This window comes from Sceloporus occidentalis, unplaced genomic scaffold (assembly GCF_023333645.1).
Source record: "Sceloporus occidentalis isolate IW3139 unplaced genomic scaffold, rSceOcc1.0.p SCAF_111, whole genome shotgun sequence".
Lineage (NCBI taxonomy): Eukaryota > Metazoa > Chordata > Lepidosauria > Squamata > Phrynosomatidae > Sceloporus > Sceloporus occidentalis.
In genome coordinates this window covers 3,231,387-3,255,646 of record NW_028317091.1, presented here as the reverse complement: position 1 = coordinate 3,255,646, position 24,260 = coordinate 3,231,387, and the positions used below count along the sequence as shown (strand labels likewise).

The window sequence follows — 24,260 nt, the reverse complement described above, 5'->3', positions numbered from 1 at the left end:
CAAAAACATTAACTGGACAGAGCCGGGCTGGGTCCTCTCTACCTAATGTATTGGGTCATCTTGGTCTGTCAGTTCTAGTTTTCCCAGACTCTTTGAATGCATTGACTTTGAGAAGAGCCTCGAACATTGCTGGTGCTAGAAAAATAAAAGATAATAAAAATAAGTATGGGACCTGGGAACCGACTCATGGAGGCCGGAGGATTCAAGACCAACATAAAGTACAGGATTGGCGGCACTTAGGGGTGGAACTAGCCCCACATTACCTTGAAAGGGGCAGAAAGGGTGTGCAACTCGGACAAGGAGTATGTGGGTCCAAAACACCAGTCCCCTGCCTGGAAGTTAACTCGTTAAAGTAGCGGTGTATACCTCTGCCCTCCCCGACTGTTCAAGGTGCAGGGGACCACCATTCCCCCTCCCACACCAGAAATCTTGCGGGATCAGGTGATCGGATAAGACTTCCTTTTATGAATGAAATCTTCATACTTACACTAAACACGAGGGGACATTCACAAGGAATGAGTGCTGCTGATTGGTCCGAGACTGATCCGGTCTGCCTGCTTTATCCTGTTGTAAAAACTCATCTTTAATCAGTCATTGGTCTTTTCTTCAGGAGCCGTATGCCTACCCCATGCATGTTTACATTCCTTCACTGTATTGGAACTGGGAGGCTGTTCCACTTATCTACCACCCTCTCAGTAAGGATCATTGGGGAGGAGGGGCGCACCATGGCCTTACAAGGGTCATGAGTGAGTGTGAGGAGTGCAGAAAGGGGTACCTTTGCCCAAATAAAACCTCCTTACATTACCTCTAAACCTCTGACCCCCTAGTTTTAGCTTATGGCCCCTTGTCCTACATTACATTTATTTATATAGCACCAGCAGGTTCCGTAGAGCTGTTACAATCAGTGAAACAGTCAGTAAAATAAATAACATGTACAACAATGGAAAAACAAATGGCACAGTCTGGTGTTTTAATAAATGAATTCAGTGATACTAGAACAGAGCCGTTAATATAAAGCGAATGTTCATCACCAACCCCATACTGCAGCATAATCAGTTTGAGTCGCTAGAGAAGGTTGTTTCCTTCGCCTGGTTCTTCCTCGGGATATATCTGCGCTCGAACAGCTGAAAGTAGGTGATAAGACGGCTAATGGCTGATTTATTTAAACAGATCCTGGTATTTGGGAGGAAAAAAAAAGTCTTCAAGATTGCCAATTGCCTCCCATCATGCACATTTTTTGGCACAATATTATTCAATTTGTGCGAGTTTTTAATCTTGTTGATAAATGGTGCGGTTAGAAGGCGAGATTTGTATGTTCTTAATGAAACGCAGAGAGGAGGTTTTAGATGAAAACGAAATGGAAGAAAAAAAAAAAACTCCATGGAGATTTGGTGGAATGTTGCAGTAATCCATTTGGGATTGACTCAGGGCAACCTTAACGCTTTATAGTTTTAGCTGTGATGCGGTGAATGAACAGATTTCGTCAGCATTACCAAAATCAAAGTAGCAAGATTTGAGCAAAGCACGGAAACGTGGGGAATGTGGGATTGGCGTGACAGTGATGCTTTAATTCAAGTTCAGTTTGTATGAAGAATCTCATTGAGAGAAGATCATATATGTTACGGGTATTGGTATGCCACATGTTTATTCCCAGCCGAGCCCGGACTGGCCATCTGGCACGCTGAGGGAGTGCTTGGTGACCGCTGGCCGCGGGGCTGGGTACGCCTGATTGCACTCTACCTCAGCACAAAAAAAGCAGCATGCAGCCCATCATACCGAGCCGTCATTAGGGGCCGCCGGCCTTCAAGTGCCAGGATAGAAGTGAAAAAATACAAATAGAAAATGCAATGCTTCTGGGTTCAACTGGCGGTGCCATTCACTTGGCAGTAATACACAGAAAGCCCAAATAGAAAAAAAACAGGACCCGCGCAATAGAAACAAAAATAAATGTATATACAATATCCCATTGGGTCTGTCTGAACGCACCTGTCAATGTCCAAAAAGCTTTGCGGCATGTAAAGTAGGGAAATACTGCAATAGTGTAACCACGTTTATTGCAAAACAATGAAAGAAATGTAACAGCATCTGGATCAGCGCAAACAAATCACGTCAAATTCTGAGACCTCAAACTCGGAGGCTCTGCCCAACCAACGCGTTTCACTCGCGATGAGCTTCCTCGGAGCTATCGCATCACAGACCATTTTTTATATTTATAATATAAGCTGCACAAACCTGACCTACCTGTAAGCGGTTTAAGCATCAATGATGGGACAGTAGGCTAACAACCCCGTTATTCATAGGAACGCCTGGCGAGGGGTATCACTGTCTTTCCCTGTTAACCAGTTAGCGAATGAGTGATGCCCCCACATCGGGTGGTACGTTTCATTTTGTCTGGCACTCCTGCCCTTTCTTCCCCATTTGCTGGTAATCAGATACCCCGACACTTAGCAGTCTCTTATTCCACGAACAATCAGAAGGAAGTAATTAACTGACACATTATATGTTCTATGATTCTAAACGTTGCTATTGTTACTACGCTTCTATTTTTGTTCTTTGATTCATGTGCTTGTTTTTGTTACAGCTTTCTTGTGTTATTTTTATTTGGCTATAATCGCCATAATTACCTTTACCTGCTGGAATCGTATCTTTGCTCATCAGATAATTCCCTTTGCGTTCTGTACCATGAAAGTTTAGTTAATGATAGATTCACGGAGCTCGGTGGCAGATGAAGACCACTTAAAGGCAAATTATACCCAACAAATAAGTTAAGCTTAATTACTGTTATTAGATGTGGAGTGTCTGCCGTCAGCAGACAATTTCATATCTGCCGATGAAATTCGTGACATATGATAAATGATTATGTTTTGTTAAGTTATTTGGCTTGAGAAAGAGTGATCCGCAGAATGGATTCGCTGGTTGACTTAATTACTGAACCCACTCAAATTATGTATTGCTTTTTGAGGAGACAAATGGGGCTTTCTTAATGAACAGATCATTTTTTATTTTTTTTTATGAATAACATTTAAAAGAATATATTTTTTTCTAAAAATAAATAAAAAAACTAATTCTTAACAGTTTTACAGGTAAATAAATTACACAGCTGGTATAAAATACCGAAAATGTGTCCGTTAACCACTCTATAGGTCTGATACGATTTTAATTTATTTATTTTATCTGTATAGAGAAGTCTATAGCCGAACAAAACCTAACTGCTTCCTGCCGATCTGCCCAGAGGGATAAAGGATCATTTCCTAAAATCCTTCTTCCATCAGTAACACCAAAATGAACACTAAATGTGAGCTACAATGTTTCAGCAACTTCCTGAATCAGAATGACGGCCATTCGATTAGCAATGCGGTGCCCGATGCAGTTCACTGAATGGAAAAGCGCTCCCAGGACGCTCTGTAACACTCGATGGCAGAGCAGCGCGTTATTTGTGGGGGAGTCGGACCCTGATGGAGAGTAACTGAACGTTAATCGCGGTCTCGGTGATGAAACGGTCTTGGAACATTAGCCACAGACGTCATTATGGGAGCACCGGAGGCATCTTAGACAGTGTATGGGGTTATGGACGGGAAGCCTCTGGGGCTCTAGTTAATATGCACTACAATTCCCATTATGAGAAGATGTCTGGAGATCTGGTCCGCAGGGGCATACTTTCTATAGTGTAGAGCATGGTGGGGATGAGGGGTGTAGTATCTGTATTGTTCACCATACCAGCCACTGTAACTTACCCAGTCGATGGTAAAGTCCAGTGTATTGATGTTAATTCTACTGTAACGGGTATCCGATGAAATTCTGTCTCCGCGCCCATCTTTTGCTCTCTCGCTCTTTCTCTCACCTTTTCTTTATTTTCTCTTTTTCTTCTCTTTCTTCTCTCTCTCTCCCTGTCTCCTTTCTTTTTTCTTTTTCTTTCATTCTTTATTTTCTTTCTCTCCTTTCTCATTTCTATTTTTTTCTTTTCTCTCTCTCTCCTTTATTTTCTTCTTTCTTCTCTCTCTCTCCTTTCTCTTCCTCTCCTTTTCTGTTTCTGTTTTTCCTTTTTCTTTTCCTCTTTCTTCAAGTAAGGGGCTCACTCTAGGGTTTTTGTGTCTTGAAGCCCCTTGGGTGCAAATCAGACTCTAATTGTTGTAAATTACTATGACTGCCATAGTGGCCCCTAAGTAAATAAACCCACATATCCAATGCAACAAACAAATATTACCATTAAGATATCTCTTTAATTATATCTCTTACTTCTCCTCAACAAAGCAAAATTCATTTTTAAAAGTTTTGTTTTACAACAACCATAATTAATTGCTAAGTTGCAAGGGGAAAGGTATCTCTTTTTTACTAAATAAAGCATTAAAGCTATGAAAAAATAAAGATTTGGATCTGGGGAAGCTGAACGCAGAAAATAAAACTTGGTAGTAGATTGGAGTGTGGTTTTCCGGGGAGAGGTGATGGAGGTTAATACATATTGCAAATTCAAAACCACCTAAAATGAACCCAGATATGGGAATATTATCTATTGCATACTATAAAACCCTGACTCATTTATCCGGCCATCAGCTACTATGCTTAATATTAGATAAATAGTAGATATTTCATCAGTAATAAATCATCTCAATATTCCATGCATATTAAAGGCAGAAATGAGAAATCTCAAGTGCTGTTTTATTACTTTTGCCCAGTATTTATCGTTTGAAAGTAAAAAATATGAGTTTGGAATGTTAGCTGAGTTTCCTCATTTTTTAAAAGTTATTGAGGTTGGTATCGCAGGGCGTGTAAAATATAAGTTACGTTCAATAATAGTGATTATGTTGCAACTACCGTTTTGTAACATAATGTGGGGATTATGGTGAGCCCAGTGAGATTTGGGTGTGAGTAGTAGAGAACTGGATGAGAATCCAGAGTAAAATGTAGCGTGTGGGTGAAATGCATCGATTGGTATTTGACAAAACTGCACATTAACCCACTGAGGCAACCGGTGCTGTCTCTGGGGCCAATGGGATGTTAAAACAAAAGCTACCGTAACATTCATTGCTATGTTCATGCACCCTAAATAATAATAGCAATATAACAGTAAAATAATAATAATAATAATTATTATTATTATTATTGTGTGAGAGTTCATGACACCCCTTGGTATCTTCTCCTTTTTTTCCTGGAACTTTAATGAGACTTATGTGACTTCTATTTGTTGTTTACTATTTCTATAATCAAGCTATGTAATATTGTTGGGGACACTCTAATCAGTTTTCTCTCTAATCAGAGTTCTTTTCGTCTTCTTCACGTTTCCTTGCGAGGATGTGTCGTTGGAGGAGATATTTCTGGTATGTGTATGGAAGCGGATGAAGGAACAGTCCGCAGGGTTCACAATCCTTGTCCCTCTTAGTATCCATAGCTACTGAATGGATACTTTGTTTAGGAAAGAAAGTTGGGTACTTCTGACTTGTTTTTCGATATTTATTGCTCTTCGCTTCCATCTTTTATTCCGGTTCTGACCATGCAAAATATTTTGTACATAAGAAGCACTTAGAGCAGAGCCTCTTCATTCGGTGCAGTGTCTTTGATCTGGAGTCTGATGAAATACATCAGTGACTGAGACCAGGTCCCACGCTGATCACTCAGAAAATGACACACGGCGTTCTGTATACCCCTATTTTGGAAGTAGATTTTCCACAATGGACCTACGATATTTGCTGCGCACGCAGATTTATTCATACCAAAATTATTAAATGATGAAAAGATTGTAGAGTCACATTCCACAAAACAGAGGGCACAGCATAGTAATAGCCCCACTTTGTTGTGATTACACCCAGTGGTGTATTGTGGTCTAGGCGACAAGGCCTAGGTCGCCTAGACCACATTGTTGGGTGATGGGTTCTCCGTTGGGATGGCTGGAGGATTATAGATCTCCTTTGTACATGCCTAGTGATATTATGGAAGTCTGTTGTATGAAGTATGTCGCAAAGACTCCATGCCAACCCATATAATATATATATATCTATATTGCTGCCTAAAAATAGGCAACAGGTCGCACACTGGAAAAACTATCTGATCCCAAATAGAAAACGTATTTTTTTTCTTTTTTAGAAATGGGCTGATGACCAATTGTGGATTGCAATTCCCATCAGCCTGAGGGTGTGGGTGATGAAAGTTATAGCCCACAAAAGAGATAAACAATTAGTTAAAGGCTGTCATACTTATGAAAAATGTATCTTTTGTTATCTGCACATAATAGTGTATTCTGTCATTAACCCTTTATTTTCTATGTACCTTAACTGCCCTGTGCTGTGTGCTTCAGTTACCTATACATGAGGGGTATTTCTTTAATCTGGTGGGGCAGCTAAATAAATTTTTGTGCACTTTGACATAACCTGTGCAAAAAAAAAGCTAACCAACGTGAACGCATTTTTAAATGGCTGCATAACAAGAGCCAGTGAAATGCCCCGGGTCGCCCGCTTTGCAGAAACGTGTTACACTTTGCCTACTTTAAACCCCTCCCCTCCCCCCCAAAAAATACCCTTGTTGTACCACTTGACTAGTAAATGTTAAATCGTAATCATAGTTACATAGTTCATAAGGTTGAAAAAAGACCTAAGTCCATCAAGTTCATCCCTTCTACCGAATCTTCCTATTCTTGATCCAAAAGAAGGCAAAAACCCTAATTAAGGTACTTCAAATTCTGCCATCAGGGGAAAAATTCCTTCATGACTCCAAGAGGCAATCGGATTTCTCCTAGGATCAAGAAGTGATCCAGAAATTTTAATTCTATTTATATCCCTGTATGTCATGCCTTTCTGAAACAATATCCAGACCCCTTTTGAAGGTATCTCATGTATTGGATAGAACCACCTCCCTTGGCAGTGGATTCCGTACCTTTATTGTCCTCACTGTAAAGAATCCCTTCCTTTATCGTCTAATCAAGGTGCAGTGGCTTTTTATTTTTTTACCCCTAGTATTATGGAGATGAGTTTCTTTTAAACTATTTTTGCAACAAAAATCCATACTTGATATTCCAGGGCAGATATCCCAACCATCTGCTACTTGCCCAAAGGGTAAAAAAAATAAATTACTATTGAGTCACCTGCGGCAGACATCAGAACGGAAACGTGTGGTAATTGTGTTTTTAACAGCTCACAACTTGATGTTTTTAATAGAAAATTCTTTGTGATACATTATAACGGTTCAAAAAAAAAAAAAAGTTACTTAGCTGTGGGCTGTTGAATCTTTTCGCTTTTTTGCAGAATAGAGAACTTCAAAAAATGTTTTCAACTATATTGTGTTTTGTACCAAAAAAGCTTTATATATGACAGTGTGCCTTTTTTTGCCCAGATGTGCGAGCCTCTGCTTATTTAATGTTTTTGATAAATCCTTTTTGATAAATGATCATTGCTGGGTTAGCAGAAAAGCTGAGAAAATGTAACGGATGATAAATTTCCTTGGACCCCGTAACTTCAACTCTATCAGAGCATGTAATAAGAAGAGGAACCCGAAGCATCCTTCATAATTATTATACGAGATGAGGCTGGAATTCCTCCAAGAGTCGGTTAAACAGGCCACAGGAGATATGGTTACTATCCAGAATATGTGAAAATACACTTTTCTGTGCTTACGTTGGGGCAAAGAGACAAGCGGGGCAAACGTTTGAAGTAAATGCCAGCTTTATACAGTATGATATAACCATATCTGGGAAAATCCCCGGGCTAATCCTCCAGAGCACTCCTTCTACTGCTCCTCGTAGGAGGTACAAAGGGGGGTGGGTGTAGCCTTACGCAGGGGTGTGCTTAGTGCCCAATAGACTTGAAAGAGGTGGAGGGTGGGATTGCACCCCACAGCAGAGAATCGCTACACAAGGGCCAGTAATATAAGTTCATGCCTTTTGTAAAGCTAGAAATCTGTCTATGGAGGCGTTTTTTTTTTGTTTGTTTTTTTTGGGGGGGTGCAAGCAATAATAGGGATGGGCTTAATGATAGACCCACCCACTTGTTTTGATCACATTGTATCCATCATTTTCAACTTCTATCAATATTCTATGGAAGCAACCAAATTCTTCCAAGGAGGGGTAGTTATCTAGCTGCTGTGGGAAGATACCTCCTATGGTGTTTGCTGCTCATACTGGCCGAGTGAGTCTCGGAAATGTAATCCCACCCAAGCCGGGTAATTACCTGTCGCTAAGGACGCTACTGAGGCAAAACACAGCACTTGATGCTCAGATATCATTAAATCGGAGTGGAATATGAGTCAGTTCCGGGGCCCTGAGAATCTGCCCACTCACCCTGAGACTGGGGTAAAAACGCTGAGTCTTGGAGTGCTGCTTCCCACCTACGGCCATAATGCGCTCTGCTGGCGTGCAGACGCAGTAACTTAATGCCAGGCGATAGGGATTGACAGACTGTCTGGATACACGCAGACTCAACCATAATTACCCGATTTATTTGTATTGGTCCGAGTTTAACGTCTGTCGTGTTTATGCCGTTTCTCAGTGAGTGATCCAATCATCTATTCTGCAATCCCTTGACCGGAGAGCTGCACGGAATGCAGAGATGGCGCCTGGCTCCGTATTTATCATCCCTGTCATTACGGAGAGCACCCTGTCACTGCTACGAGATATTTCCTAATGCACAGCCCGTATTACTATGTATCATGTATAAAAACAAATGGTCATTTAATTGGAATTTTAGTACTTTAACAAAATCGTTTAGAAAGAAGTATAAACCAAACGCTTCCGGGACAAACCTCAAAAGTAAACGGGTGTTTTGCTTTAAATGGTTAAATATCATATCTACCTATATGTGCATCTATATGTACGCCTACTGTAATCAATCCCATTACAGAAATCCCCACCAAATATTTCATTTTGTTGAAGGTCAAATATATTAGTAATACAGAATTTGAGTAAAATGATATATTTAACCATTTCAGTGCCAACCACGCATGTGATGGTGATGTGGCTGGCCAGGTGGACCCAGGATACCAACCACATATCTCATAGGAATTAGTGTTTGCCAGTTTCCATGATCACCGTAAAATAAAAGTTTATATATATATATTTATGCTGACACCTGATCTTTTGTTAGATCAGCTTTCCAGCACGCAGGAAGAGTTGTCCAATCCCTACTGACATGTAGAAATTATTATTATAATTATTACTATTATATTTTATTTATGAAGTAACAAATTACGCAGCTCTGTACAATTTAAGTGGGGCAGTCAATACACATAACAAATATACATTAATACATACAGCCACATCAGAAGATGAGAACCCTGCCCGTAAGCTTTCCATCTAGCCATATGGTACTTTTATGCAAAGTTTCAATCAGGAATGGTGGGCCTTTGAGTGCCCCGCTCAAGAGCTTACAATCTAAAGGAATAATATCGGCAATGGAAACAAAAGGAAGGGTGGGAAAGAGAGACATGATTGAGAGAGAAAATGAAGATTAAAAAGGGGAGGAGTTATGACTGTTGGTGGCCGGAGGGGGAGGGGATTAGTACAAAGGAATCCACAAAAAAGGTAAAGACCAACATTTGGCCAAAAAAGAAACAATGTCCCCCAAAAATACATATCTGGTGCATCTACTGGAAAACATGCGTAATTATACAAAATCTGAATTAAGGAACTCTCTGTGCCTTGCAAGTGCTTGAGATGGTAGGAAGCAGGCTGTGATATATGATAGATGCTGCTCCTAAATGTTATGCCCTCCACCATGTCTACAAACTAAACACATCGTTTTATAGATATTAACATTTTTTTGTTGGGGGGGGGTGTAAAACATGTCAGTGGAGTTTATGTAGATTAGAACTCCTATGATCCTTAACTAGAGTGAAGATGAGGGCCGTGGGGGTTGTAGTCCAGGAAAAAACAAGTGCATTCGAGGTGCAGAAAATGTGTGTTTTCTCCCTAAATTGTAATTCCTTGCTATACTTACAGCAGTTAACCCCTTCACACTGTATGTTAGCCTACCCTGTGATATGTTGTGTGCAACCGCTACATATGTATATTATATATTTAATAATGAAGGTCGGGGCTTTTAAGAAAATGTGTTTAGTACATAAATATATTACTTAGTTTGGTATATATTGGGAAATAAATATGTTTAGCAGGATTTTGCATGTTACGGGATACCCTTTTCAGGGGGCAATCTGTGCACAGCGGGATGTTCAGATTAGTTGGCGAAATACATTGTTTCCAAATCGGAATCGTTTTAGGAAATTGAGCTAAAACTGTAATTCATGTAATAATTACCCAAAATCCTTCTTGCTCCTTTCTTCCAGTAATCTGCGCGCCTGCATTCGGCCACCATGAAGTCTCACTTACGGACTGTAGCTTTGCTGTGTTTACTGCCGCACGTGTTGTGCGACTGCCAGAACGACTGTGTGACCTGCAACAAACACTTGTATCAGAGCGACAACTTCAACACTTTGGTAAGTCCTCCCGGGCGTGCACGTCACGTGTTTGTTAACGTAAAGAATCATTTAACCCCTTAAGGACAATGGGCCGTCCCTAAACCCATTGAAAACAATGCATTTTGAGCCCGTACATGTACGGGCTTTGTCATTAAGGGGTTAAGCTCGTAGGTTACTCTGAATTGGAGACTGTGTGGATTGCGGATTTTCACATTATATAGGTTAGTTAGAACCCCCCAAGAAAAAAATACTTGGTACCTAATGGACAAAGAGAACACACAACCCACGATTAAAGGTGCTGTTCCACTTAAAATATTATTTGTACCATATGGTATTTTATATCTATATATATATATATATATATTTATATATATATTATCAGTGCACTCCTGTAAAGATATGGAATCAGGCAAAACTTTACAAATTAAAAAAATTTAAAATTATTTCTCCTTTGGCTCCGTTAGCAGTACTGGGAAGGGTGTATTAAAGCTACACTTGGTGTTTGAGCGGGTGGAGGAGCATTTTGTGACATTACCTTGGCAAATCAGGGTAGATTTGATAAATGATATTTAGTAAATATAATATATATAGTAAATGTAAATATAATGATGGTGAACCCTTGCGTTTTGATTTCAGGGCAGTCTTGGGAAGGGGTTATTGCCCATTTGCTTGGTAAATATTAGACTTGGGCACCAGGGGGCTCTTCGTGTTCGTCTTCGTGCTCGTCTTCGGGGAAAAAAAAATCTTCGTATTCCGCGAATATTCGCCCGTTCCTGTCTTCTCTTCGGGCGAATATTCGCGGACATTCTTCGTGCTCGTTTAATCTTCGTTTTCCTCCTGGTTGCCTAGCAGGGGTTAATACGGGGTTAATAACACATCACAGCAGCAGCAGCTGCCGTGAAGGTACGTGTGTGCAGCTCTATTGGTCGTTTCGGCAGGGGGCTGGTCTGGCATCAACGAGTGAATTGCAGAACTGCAGAATGCACTTCATTCGTTGATGGCAGGCGAGCCCCCTGCCGAAACGACCAATAGAGTTGCACACACATACCGAGGTGTACTGTCCATAGATGTTTAATAAAAGAATAGGGAATATTTTACATTTTTAAATTGATTTTGGACCACTTTACATGCCTAACATTTGCTACCTATTTACAATGGCATACTTTGCAACAACCCAACTTACTTATTGGACAGGACTGGAAAATAGCAGGACTGTCCACCAAAATCTTGGGTGTGTTGGCAGGTATGCTGATGGAAAAATGTTGGACAAGAACTAAAAAATAGCTTAGGGTTAATGTACGGTTATGTTTAAGATTAGTAGCAGTGCACTGGTTTGGTTAAAGATGGATTATGTCTAAATAATAATAATTAAATTTTAATGTTTTTTTTTAAAAAAAAATAGGGGTTTATTTAAATGTATTTTAAAGTTAGATTTATTATTTAGTACTTGATTATATTTATTAAATGTTTATAGTAGCGTTACCTACCGAGCTATAACTACCTATGTGTATTTGCATTTTGCATACCTAGTTTAGCTAAATTAGATGGGACAGGACTGGAAAAAAGCAGGACTGTCCCTGAAAAAGTTGGGTCTGTTGGCAGGTATGTGGATGGAAAAATGTTATAGGGTGAAGTGTGAGTTATAGTGTTAATGTAATGCTATTAGTGAGTGAAGGCCAGGGCAAATAACAAGGAAAAGGTCCTTGTGTTTTGTGCATTGTAAGTGTGTGTGTATGTGTGTTATGTGTGATGTCACTGTGTGTTATATGTGTTATATGTGTTATTGTGTGTGTTATGTTTGGTTGGTTGTGTATCAGAAGGAAAATAATGAAATGGAAAAGGAAATGGGAAAGGCAAATGAGTGGGCAATTGGCGACCCGCTCACCTGTTTCACCCCAGGGCAAAGCACCCAAACACTGTCAGTCTTAGACGTTTGGCAGCAGACTTCCAGAGCTCAGACACAAGGCCCTAGCGTAAGCTGGCCACTCCGGCGGAGGTAGCAGGCGTTGCCACACCGCAGACAGAGGCAGCCAGGGGGGAGAAACTGCCCTTACAATTAGGGACATTTGAGGCATGACACTAGCCAGGAAGCGAACTGGCAGAGAAGAGATGCTGGCACCACCACCAGCAGCAGCATTGAAAAGGCGAATGAGTGGGCAATTGGCGACCCACTCACCTGTTTCACCCCAGGGCAAAGCACCCAAACACTGTCAGTCTTAGACGTTTGGCAGCAGACTTCCAGAGCTCAGACACAAGGCCCTAGCGTAAGCTGGCCACTCCGGCGGAGGTAGCAGGCGTTGCCACACCGCAGACAGAGGCAGCCAGGGGGGAGAAACTGCCCTTACAATTAGGGACATTTTGGGCATGACTCTAGCCAGGAAGCGAACTGGCAGAGAAGAGATGCTGGCACCACCACCACCACCACCACCACCAGCAGCATTGAAAAATTGGAAAGGCGAATGAGAGGGCAATTGGCGACCCGCTCACCTGTTTCACCCCAGGGCAAAGCACCCAAACACTGTCAGTCTTAGACGTTTGGCAGCAGACTTCCAGAGCTCAGACACAAGGCCCTAGCGTAAGCTGGCCACTCCGGCGGAGGTAGCAGGCGTTGCCACACCGCAGACAGAGGCAGCCAGGGGGGAGAAACTGCCCTTACAATTAGGGACATTTGAGGCATGACACTAGCCAGGAAGCGAACTGGCAGAGAAGAGATGCTGGCACCACCACCAGCAGCAGCATTGAAAAGGCGAATGAGTGGGCAATTGGCGACCCACTCACCTGTTTCACCCCAGGGCAAAGCACCCAAACACTGTCAGTCTTAGACGTTTGGCAGCAGACTTCCAGAGCTCAGACACAAGGCCCTAGCGTAAGCTGGCCACTCCGGCGGAGGTAGCAGGCGTTGCCACACCGCAGACAGAGGCAGCCAGGGGGGAGAAACTGCCCTTACAATTAGGGACATTTTGGGCATGACTCTAGCCAGGAAGCGAACTGGCAGAGAAGAGATGCTGGCACCACCACCACCACCACCACCACCAGCAGCATTGAAAAATTGGAAAGGCGAATGAGAGGGCAATTGGCGACCCGCTCACCTGTTTCACCCCAGGGCAAAGCACCCAAACACTGTCAGTCTTAGACGTTTGGCAGCAGACTTCCAGAGCTCAGACACAAGGCCCTAGCGTAAGCTGGCCACTCCGGCGGAGGTAGCAGGCGTTGCCACACCGCAGACAGAGGCAGCCAGGGGGGAGAAACTGCCCTTACAATTAGGGACATTTGAGGCATGACACTAGCCAGGAAGCGAACTGGCAGAGAAGAGATGCTGGCACCACCACCAGCAGCAGCATTGAAAAGGCGAATGAGTGGGCAATTGGCGACCCACTCACCTGTTTCACCCCAGGGCAAAGCACCCAAACACTGTCAGTCTTAGACGTTTGGCAGCAGACTTCCAGAGCTCAGACACAAGGCCCTAGCGTAAGCTGGCCACTCCGGCGGAGGTAGCAGGCGTTGCCACACCGCAAACAGAGGCAGCCAGGGGGGAGAAACTGCCCTTACCATTAGGGACATTTTGGGCATGACTCTAGCCAGGAAGCGAACTGGCAGAGAAGAGATGCTGGCACCACCACCAGCAGCAGCATTGAAAAGGCGAATGAGTGGGCAATTGGCGACCCACTCACCTGTTTCACCCCAGGGCAAAGCACCCAAACACTGTCAGTCTTAGACGTTTGGCAGCAGACTTCCAGAGCTCAGACACAAGGCCCTAGCGTAAGCTGGCCACTCCGGCGGAGGTAGCAGGCGTTGCCACACCGCAGACAGAGGCAGCCAGGGGGGAGAAACTGCCCTTACAATTAGGGACATTTTGGGCATGACTCTAGCCAGGAAGCGAACTGGCAGAGAAGAGATGCTGGCACCACCACCACCACCACCACCACCACCAGCAGCATTGAAAAATTGGAAAGGCGAATGAGAGGGCAATTGGCGACCCGCTCACCTGTTTCACCCCAGGGCAAAGCACCCAAACACTGTCAGTCTTAGACGTTTGGCAGCAGACTTCCAGAGCTCAGACACAAGGCCCTAGCGTAAGCTGGCCACTCCGGCGGAGGTAGCAGGCGTTGCCACACCGCAGACAGAGGCAGCCAGGGAGGAGAAACTGCCCTTACAATTAGGGACATTTTGGGCATGACTCTAGCCAGGAAGCGAACTGGCAGAGAAGAGATGCTGGCACCACCACCACCACCACCACCACCACCACCAGCAGCATTGAAAAATTGGAAAGGCGAATGAGAGGGCAATTGGCGACCCGCTCACCTGTTTCACCCCAGGGCAAAGCACCCAAACACTGTCAGTCTTAGACGTTTGGCAGCAGACTTCCAGAGCTCAGACACAAGGCCCTAGCGTAAGCTGGCCACTCCGGCGGAGGTAGCAGGCGTTGCCACACCGCAAACAGACGCAGCCAGAGGGGAGAAACTGCCCTTACCACTAGGGACATTTTGGGCATGACTCTAGCCAGGAAGCGAACTGGCAGAGAAGAGATGCTGGCACCACCACCACCACCAGCAGCAGCATTGAAAAATGGGAAAGGCGAATGAGTGGGCAATTGGCGACCCACTCACCTGTTTCACCCCAGGGCAAAGCACCCAAACACTGTCAGTCTTAAACGTTTGGCAGCAGACTTCCAGAGCTCAGACACAAGGCCCTAGCGTAAGCTGGCCACTCCGGCGGAGGTAGCAGGCGTTGCCACACCGCAGACAGAGGCAGCCAGGGGGGAGAAACTGCCCTTACCATTAGGGACATTTGATTCATGACACTAGCCAGGAAGCGAACTGGCATCGAAGAGACACTGGCACCACCACCAGCAGCAGCAGCAGCAGCATTGGAAAAGGCGAATGAGTGGGCAATTGACGACCCGCTCACCTGTTTCACCCCAGGGCAAAGCATCCAAAAACTGTCAGTCCTTGGCGTTTGGGAGCGGACTTCCAGAACTCAGACACAAGGCCCTAGCGTAAGCTGGCTACACCGGCGGAGGTAGCAGGCGTTGCCACACCGCAACAAGTGCAACCAGGGGGGAGAAACTACCCTTACCATCAGGGACATTCGAGGCATGACACTAGCCAGGAAGCGAACTGGCATTGAAGAGAGACACTGGCACCACCACCAGCAGCAGCAGAATTGGGAAAGGCGAATGAGTGGGCAATTGACGACCCGCTCACCTGTTTCACCCCAGGGCAAAGCATCCAAGCACTGTCAGTCCTTGGCGTTTGGGAGCAGACCTACAGAACTCAGACACAAGGCCCTAGCATAAGCTAGCTACACCGGCGGAGGTAGCAGGCGTTGCCACACCGCAGCAAGTGCAACCAGGGGGGAGAAACTACCCTTTCCATTAGGGACATCTGAGGCATGATTTCAGCCAGGAAGCGAACTGGCAAAAGATACTGGCACCACCACCAGCAGCAGCGTTGGAAACGGAAAAAGGTGAATGAGTGGGCAATTGACGACCCACTCACCTGTTTCACCCCAGGGCAAAGCATCCAAAGACTGTCAGTCCTAGGCGTTTGGGAGCGGACTTACAGAGCTCAGACACTAGGCCCTAGCGTAAATTGGCTACACCAGCGGAGGTAGCAGGCATTGCCACACCGCAGCAAGTGCAACCAGGGGGAGAAACTACCTTAAACATTAGAGAGAAAAAATTTAACTTTCCAAGCTAAGAGCTGGGTAACCCAATTTGGGCAGATTGAATTTAAGAAAGGCAATCTGCTCCATCAGATGAGGTGCCATGCGTGAGCGCTGTGGACTCAGTATGTTTCCAGTCATAGAAAACACGCGCTCACTTTGAACAGTGGTTGGCGGACATGATAGAAGCTGCTGCGCAACCCATGAGAGTGCAGGCCACACACTCTTCTTTTCATCCCAGTAGCTAAGAGGATCAACATTAGGAGCAGAAGGAACTTCACAGAGGTAAAGTTTGACCATTTCAGCAGCACTACTCTCCTTTCTGCTGCTAGCTCTGTCAGATGGTCCAACTATACTGCCAAGTGCCTCTTCCCAAAACGCAGCTGCTCCACTCAGCTGTGTTGTGCTGCTTGTGGCACTGCTGCTGATGCTGCTGCTAGGGGTAGCAGACCACATCATCTCTTCCTCCTCCTGCACCTCACCCTCCTCGGACAGCATTCCCATTTTACGCTGCCAGTCACGCACCTTGTTGACCAATTGCTCCCGGTAGCTACTGAGAACATTGAATTTCAAAGCTAGCTTTCCCTTAATTCTTGGATCACAAAGGCACGCTAGCATCATTTCGGGACTCTCTTCCATTCGCTTGCGAAGGTGTACTTTTAGCAGATCCTTCAGCTTCCTGACTATGGCTGCTACGTCAGGATGTAGAGTGCCACCTTGAACAGCCTCACGGTTTCCAAGGAACACATCCATCTTGCTGCCTAGATGGGAGAACACTGGGATTACCTGGGCCAGACTGGCAGTGTTTGAGCTTAAATTTTCTGTGGCATCCCTGAATGGTTTAAGGACTGCCACTAGCTGGGCGATCACTGTCCAATCCTCCCTATTCAATGGAGAGGTAATCCCAATATTGTGCTCTGAGGCAAGATTATGGATTGCCCTCTGCTGCTCCAAAATCCTCTCTAGCATGTCTAACGTGGAGTTCCACCGTGTACTGACATCCTGACGTAGGCAGTGTACGGGAAGACCTGACCTCTCTTGCTCTTCCCTCAAAAGTTGGCTAGCCTTAACACTATGGTGAAAGTGCCCAGCGATCTTTCTGCAGCGGGACAGAACTACTGCTGCCACATTAGTTCCTTCTGACATTGCTGCCTTCACTACAAGATGGATGATGTGGGCTGCACAGCGCACACCAACAATATGACCATCTCGCAGCGCTTTCACCATATTGGCACCTCCGTCAGTTACCACAAAACCAACTTCAACATTGGTGCCCGCCTCTGCTCCCACCCAAAGGCTAAACATTTTCCTAATCGCATGCAGAATATTTTGGGAAGTGTGCTTTTCATCCATCACTTCTGCATGGAGAAGGAATGATCGGTAGCCTGCTGCAGCAACTTCCTTAGACACACCGGGCTGCCACCAGTGTGCTGTCAAAGAAAGAAAGGCATGCTGGGCGCTAGGTGCACTCCACAAATCTGTAGTGAAATGAACACACTGACCAGCAGCCTTGGAAAGCTCCTCTTTCACTGCTGCAACACAGGACCGATACAGCGAGGGGACAATGTTCCTGCTGAAAGTGGAACGTGACGGAACTGTGTATTGTGGAGCCACAGCCGCCATCAATTGTTTGAAAGGCTCCCCTTCAATCATGGAGAAGGATGCCCCTCCAACAGCAATGAACTGACCAATAAGTCGCGTTACTTTATTGGCCTGCTGTTTGGGCATCGTTCTCTTGGAGTGGAATGCCCCAAATTCTTCCAGGGTGGGCTGGGCATGCAGTGCTCCAACCTGCCTTGGTCTCTGGCTGCCAGCACTAGTTGCTGCTGCTGCTGCTGCTGCTATTGGCTCAGAAGAAGAAGCTGTTGGGGTTTTTCCACGGCCACCAGCTATGCTGCCTGCACTAAGTTTTACCTCTGCATCTTTCCCCAATAGCACAGCGTTGTGTTGAGTGCTGAGGTGATGCTTCATGCTAGCACTGGTAAAATGGCCAGACACTTTCCCTCTGCTTATTAGCTTCCCACAATGTTTGCACTTTCCATAGCGCCCTTCTTCAACATTTTCAAAGTGCTCCCAAATTGGGGCGCGCATAGCCTTGGAGTGTGCCTTGGGTGCTGCTCTTACTGCTCGGGGTGGATGAACAGAGGCAGAACTAGTGGTGGTGGGACTGGTGGTAACAGTACTGGCCATAGTGGGACTGCTAATTGCTTTAGATTTGCTAGGTTTTGCTGCTGCTGCTGGTGGTGGTGATGGTGATGATCGTAGCGGAGAAGGTGGAGGCTCAGGGGAAAATTGTGCACTAGTCATTTGGACACTGCTCCCTGAGGAATCTGATTCCTGACCACTCATCTCCTCTACTTCCTCTGGCTCATAGTCTAGCTCTTCATTAGCCAGATCGAATGGAATTCCTGCTAGGCTGGAGCTAAGACTGATATCGTCGTGAGACTCGTGACTAGTAGTAGTGCGAGCAGGAAGAATAGACTCTGCACTTGGCCTCTCAGTCTCAGGCTCCTCTGCTACCTCGCTAGGTGGAGTTCCACTATGTGTAGCCCTCTCTCTAACTGTCTTTACAAAAATTTTGTAAGGACTTGGTGGCTTGCTAGAGGTACTAGGAGGACATGGCGTGGCGGTACCAGTGGGAACAGTAGGCGCAGCACTAGTGGTGGTAGAGGCGGGGGTGGTGGTGGTGGTGGTTTTCCCTACAAAGGAATGAGATCGCTTTGGTTTGGGACCCCTCTGAGTCTTGCTGCTAATTTGGCTCTGCTTGGTACCTTGCATGCTGCTGGTGGATGGGGAAGATGCTGCTTGGGGCAAAAGGCACTTCTTTTTAGTCACTGGGCTGGTACTACTTGTGCTACCCTTTAACTTTGAACGTGCTTCTGGTGCTTTAGGCTTTCCGTAAAAAACCATAGAGCTTGTGGGCCTAGCCGCACTACTACTGCCTGCTTTTGGTGCCTTTCCTTTACTTGATGATCCTTCAAGCAATGCTTCCCCAAATGATAAGCGAGAGCTTGGCCTACTTGGCCGACTAGACTGACGCAAAGGCTGCATCTTAGAGCTGGTGGTGGTGCTGGTGGTGGTGCTGGTGGTGGTGGTGGTGGTGGTAGATGGAGCTTGTCCCTCCTTAGTCCCAAAAGGAGGATCCATTTCAAATTTTGTGTTGTGTGTGTAGTGTAGTGTAGTGTAGTGTAGTGTAGTGTTTAAAAAACTATAAAAAAAAAAATAAAAAAATAAAAATAAAAAAAAGGAAAAACGAATTAAAGACAAAAAAATTAGAGGAAGTTCTCTTCAGTGCTACTGCTTAAAAAGTAAAACTATGCACTACTGCACTGTGCTGTGTGCAATCTGCCAAAATCCTAAAGTTATTGAAATTATTAACTCAAGATTAACTATTTAATAACTAGCAGTATTTTATTTTTAATTTGAATTTACACGGACCTAAGAGCTTAGCCTACCACTATGCTAGCCTAAAGCTATATTTCCTTACTATAAATCTACCTCTAGGCAGACGCTCTCAAACCCACTAAGCTAAAGTGAGGTTAAATCAGATTCAGTATATGATTTATTAATTAATATTAAGTTATATAATATTAATAGATTAGAACTAATTTACTTATATATTATGTATTATAGATAGAAGAATATAGATTATGAATTAGAATTTAGAATTAGAATTACTTATATTATAGATTATGAATTAGAATATTATTATTTATAATATATTATAGATTAAGATTAAAGAAGATTAGAATTATTTTAGTACTACAGCTAGTAGCTTGAAGCTTTGCTTAGTACAGCTCGTCACAGTCAATTTTTCTTGAAAAGAATTAGAAATAAAATAAAATGTCACAGCAAAACAGTTATCTTCACTGCTTGCTGCACTCACTAGCCCAACAAGTTCACTTCACTGATGGACTGAGGTGAGCAAAACACTAAGGGTACTTTTAATAAAATTGAAATAAAATGTAAAATAAATGAGAAAATCTTTGCAAAACAGTTAACGTCACTGCTTGCTGATCAAAAAAAAACACAGCACTTATGCGGCTGCACTCACTAGCCCAACAAGTTCACTTCACTGATGGACTGAGGTGAGCAAAACAAATGAAATAAAATGAAAGATTAATTAAGAAAAATTGACTTGGTCTCTTACTGTTGCTAAAACAAAGCACAAACTATAGAGCTGCAGCACCAGTACTAATAAGATTAGCTGAACTATACGCTAGTAGTAATTAATTAATATTATTACTTTTATTTATAGCTAATTTAATTAACTATTAAGATAAGAAAGAATTAGAGAATTATTGATATTACTGATTTTAGATTAGACACTAGTAGATGTTCTGAATGTCTACAGTACACTCTACACTAGTATACTATTACTAACTATAACTGACAAATATATATATAATTTTATAATGAATTCAATTATTAATTATATTAATTAATATTACTGATTTTAAATTAGACACTAGTAGATGAATGTCTACAGTACACTCTACACTAGTATACTATAGTATATATATATATGACTGACAAATATATATATATATATAATATTATAATGAACTATTAAATTATAGATTCTATTAAATTGTAATTTATAAATTCTATTTAATTTATTTAAGCAGGACAGGCAATAGGCACTAGTGCCAGCCCAGGGCAAGGGCACCCCAGTGCCACTGAGGCACTGGGTGCACTGTCAACTCAACAGCACTTACACTAAAGTTGATGACAAATTAATTTTAAAAAAATTAAATTAATCAAATTATTATTATTAAATATATTAATTAAGTAGCACTGAAGTGAGGATGAAGTACACAGTGAGAAATGGCAGGCTAAGGCTTACCAGTCTCACACAGAACAGAACAATCTCTCTCTGTAACGCTCGGATGCAGCACAGCAGTGTTGCCAAAGCAGTCACAGCGAAAAATGAATGGATCTCTCAGGCAAGCTCTGGTCTTATAAAGGCGCCTTCAGAATTCAAAAAACAGCAGCACAGGCATTGGACGAGACCCTTAGCGTTACGTCACAAGAGTGAGCTGATTGGACAGACGAGGATCAGCTCACTCCTGTTTGAAATTTTGGCGGTTGCGCGGCAAAAACGAAGACGATCACGAAGAATCTTCGAATCTTCGTGATTGTGAGTCTTCGTCTTCGCCTACGGTTTGCCGGCACTGTATTCTGTTCTACGTTCCTTCGGAACGAACAAAAAAACGGCCTCTTCGTGCTCGTTTTCATGTTCGCCCGAAGACGAATGCACAAGTCTAGTAAATATGAACATTCTGGGGCTAGTACCAGAAGCTTTATTCAATTAGATGTGAAATTCTTCAAATGTCTTAAGCGGGGAATGCTTTGTTTGATACTGATGTGTGTCACTCTAATACATTACTGGGCTATACCAAGGCTGAACATTTCCAGTCCTCTCCTTCTTGCGTGGATTACCTCGTTGTTATTTGCATACATATTACCTCGAAACAAATGTCCCATCTTAAAACATGACATCATAACACTCTCCACCCATGTTATGCCCCCGCCCCTCTTGATTCATGCAAATGTACGGGCCATTTGCTGGGAAAACAGTAGCCGGAATCCAGCCCCAGATCTTGACTTTTGGCACCTTTGTGTTTGGTCCTCTTCATCACGGTGCTGAAGCACGATACAATGCTCCGTGATGAAAAAGTTGCAAGAAAATCTACCCAGTGCAATTTGGGTAATTAAATCTAAGTCAGAAAGTCACGGCATTTATTTCCAAACTACTTTCAGTCAAATCACTTATATATACTTTTTTAATCTTATTTATTTTTTTACAAATTATTTACCAACATGATTTCTATGGCGACTTTAATGCACATGATCCGTATTATTCAGACCTTTCGCTTTGTTTTGACATTACCCTTTTTTAGTCCCTTTTTGTCTTTAGTTCTGTGGATAAAGTAATTGTATGTTAATTTTCTAATTAATTATAAAATGAAGTAATTTTATAAGAATGATCGTTATCACATATAGAATATGTATTAAGTGACAAACCCCATCGTTGTACGCAAGCTTCACATGTTTTTTTTTTTAAATGCCATGATTCGTTCAAGGAGAAGGAGACAGATTGTATAAAAATGTTATCTGAAAATGAGCTCATTAACCGCGGATCCATTGATGAGTTAGACGGCGAGCCCTCCGAGTGCTGCTGTCGTGATAAAGGTTAGACTTCCATCGACGCGTCGAGATGCTTTTTTTGTACGCTTGCGTGCGACGCCTGAAGCCGGATTTCTGACGTGATTAATTTGGAACGGTAACCGGTAAACTGTTCCCAATTATATCAGGCAGGCAGGTCACTAATAATGGCAAAGGGGTGCAGACGAAATCCCTTGAGCAAATATTTGCCTGCTTTAGTTACTGGAAAGGGTTCCACTTTTGTTTCAGCTCATGTGGCTTTAGAAGCCCGCTTTATACGTAGTAGGGGTAGCTGCACCAAGAAGCGTGGCTACTTGCCATTGGACTAGGTAAGGTGTGGACAAAGCTAAATACCACATAAAGGCTAATGACTACCCCAGGTCTGGCAATTAGCTGTGGTACGTGGGCTCTCCAGAGAAGATCTGGAGATACACACCTTTGGAGTCTCCAGATGAAGCCCTGCTTTCCCGGATCTCCTGGCCAATGTCCTCTTTCTTTGGGCAGCAGCCTCAGAATCGGGATACAAATCTCAAAGAGCATCTTTAAAACCCCCAATACTGGCACGCTACCTGCTAATCAGACTAACAGGGCCACAATCCCAAGGATTGGAGCCGTGGAACCTTTCGAAAAATGTTGACATGACTGTTCCTTTAACAGCAAACATTCCGAGTTCCTAGAAAAGAGGGGCATCAGGGGAGGAAAGAGGGGCTCAAGGATGTGGGTTCCAAAGAGGGACTGATCCAACTGACCAGGGGCACTTCTAAGGTATAGCATAGGCTGTAGGGGACGCTTCTCATTGGACAGACGTCATTAGCCTTTGCAAATTCAGGGTTAAAAGAACGGCTGCGCGTATGGCTGGCGCTGATCCCTGTCGTTCAGCGTTCGAGTTGTTTGCTCGCTGTAATTGTCACGGTCTGCCCAGGCTGCGGAGCTGCATATCTGTCCTGCTTTAGTTTCTCTGCTTTGCTTTGATCCATTCCTGGATTTCCTTTTGCTTTGTTCTATTTTCCATTCCTTGCTTCTGCTCCGACTCTTTGCTTCAGCTCTGCTTCCTTTATAAGGTGCGCCCCACCTGTGTTCTGTTTGTCTCAGTCTGCAGTCTAAGGTATGTCTTAGTGCTATGTGTTTGGTTTATACGTGTGGTTTGTTTTGTATCTTTGTCAGCAGGGCTTAGCGTTAGGACCCACCGTCATTGGAGTACTTTGGCGTAGTGGTGGGCTAAGCATACTATGGCCATATCATGTGACGAAATCTCCAATAGTTATCTTGTAGTCCTAGGCTAGTTTCTGTAGTCATGTTTGTGTGTCTTTATGTACCTTTGCCCTTCTTCCTTGAATCATCTGAGGATTCCGGTTCCTCTCTCCTCTCCCCATGTCCCTGTTAATATGTCCTATCCTTGCTTATAGGAGAAGTGTCCGAGGGTTCCGGCTCCTCACTCCTTCCCCTGTGTTCCTTGCCTTCTTCCCTGTCCTTTGTTGTGCCCTGTACTATGTATGTCTTGTCTAGTTATGTTTATTCCTCGTCTAGTGCCTGTTTATATTTTGCTCTATTCATATCTTGTTTCTAGCCACTTCTCATGTATATTCTATATCATGTTTCTTGCCTGGTCTCCCTTTCCTTTGCTGTGTTATGTGTCTGCTACATTAACCCTTTGCTTAGCCTTCATTCTCCCAGCCTGCAGCATCCTGCTCGTGATCCATGTGATATGCTTCATGCCTGCTCCTGGGTGCCTGCAGGATTCGTTTTATTCTGGACTACATCTGCTGCCATATCAGGGCGCTGGTGTTTGGCTGCACTTCCTAGGTGCTCAACGCCTGGGTGAGTGTGGTCACCCTGCACCAGGCCCTGCCCCAGACTCCACTGCTGCATCGAGACTCTTGCAAACAACCATCGGGCGCGCTGGGTCCTTCTGCCATCAGCTTGGACCCAGTCCGTGACAGTAATGACTTGATTCGATATTATTAAATTCTAAGTATGGAATTATGATTAAACCTGATAGGTATGGAGAATTAGCCCTTTTATTTTGACATCCT

At 43.8% G+C, this 24,260-nt stretch overlaps 1 protein-coding gene across 1 annotated transcript in view; it reads left to right on the top strand.

Moving 5' to 3' along the window:
* The first annotated feature begins 10,290 nt into the window (after positions 1-10,290).
* LOC149283156 (prepronociceptin-like) overlaps positions 10,291-24,260 on the top strand; it is a 42,121-nt gene continuing 28,151 nt past the window's right edge. Inside the window, exon 1 of the mRNA XM_089497971.1 lies at positions 10,291-10,413. Within this exon, the coding sequence (XP_089354097.1) occupies positions 10,291-10,413 (123 nt within the window). The remainder of the gene's footprint in view (positions 10,414-24,260) is intronic.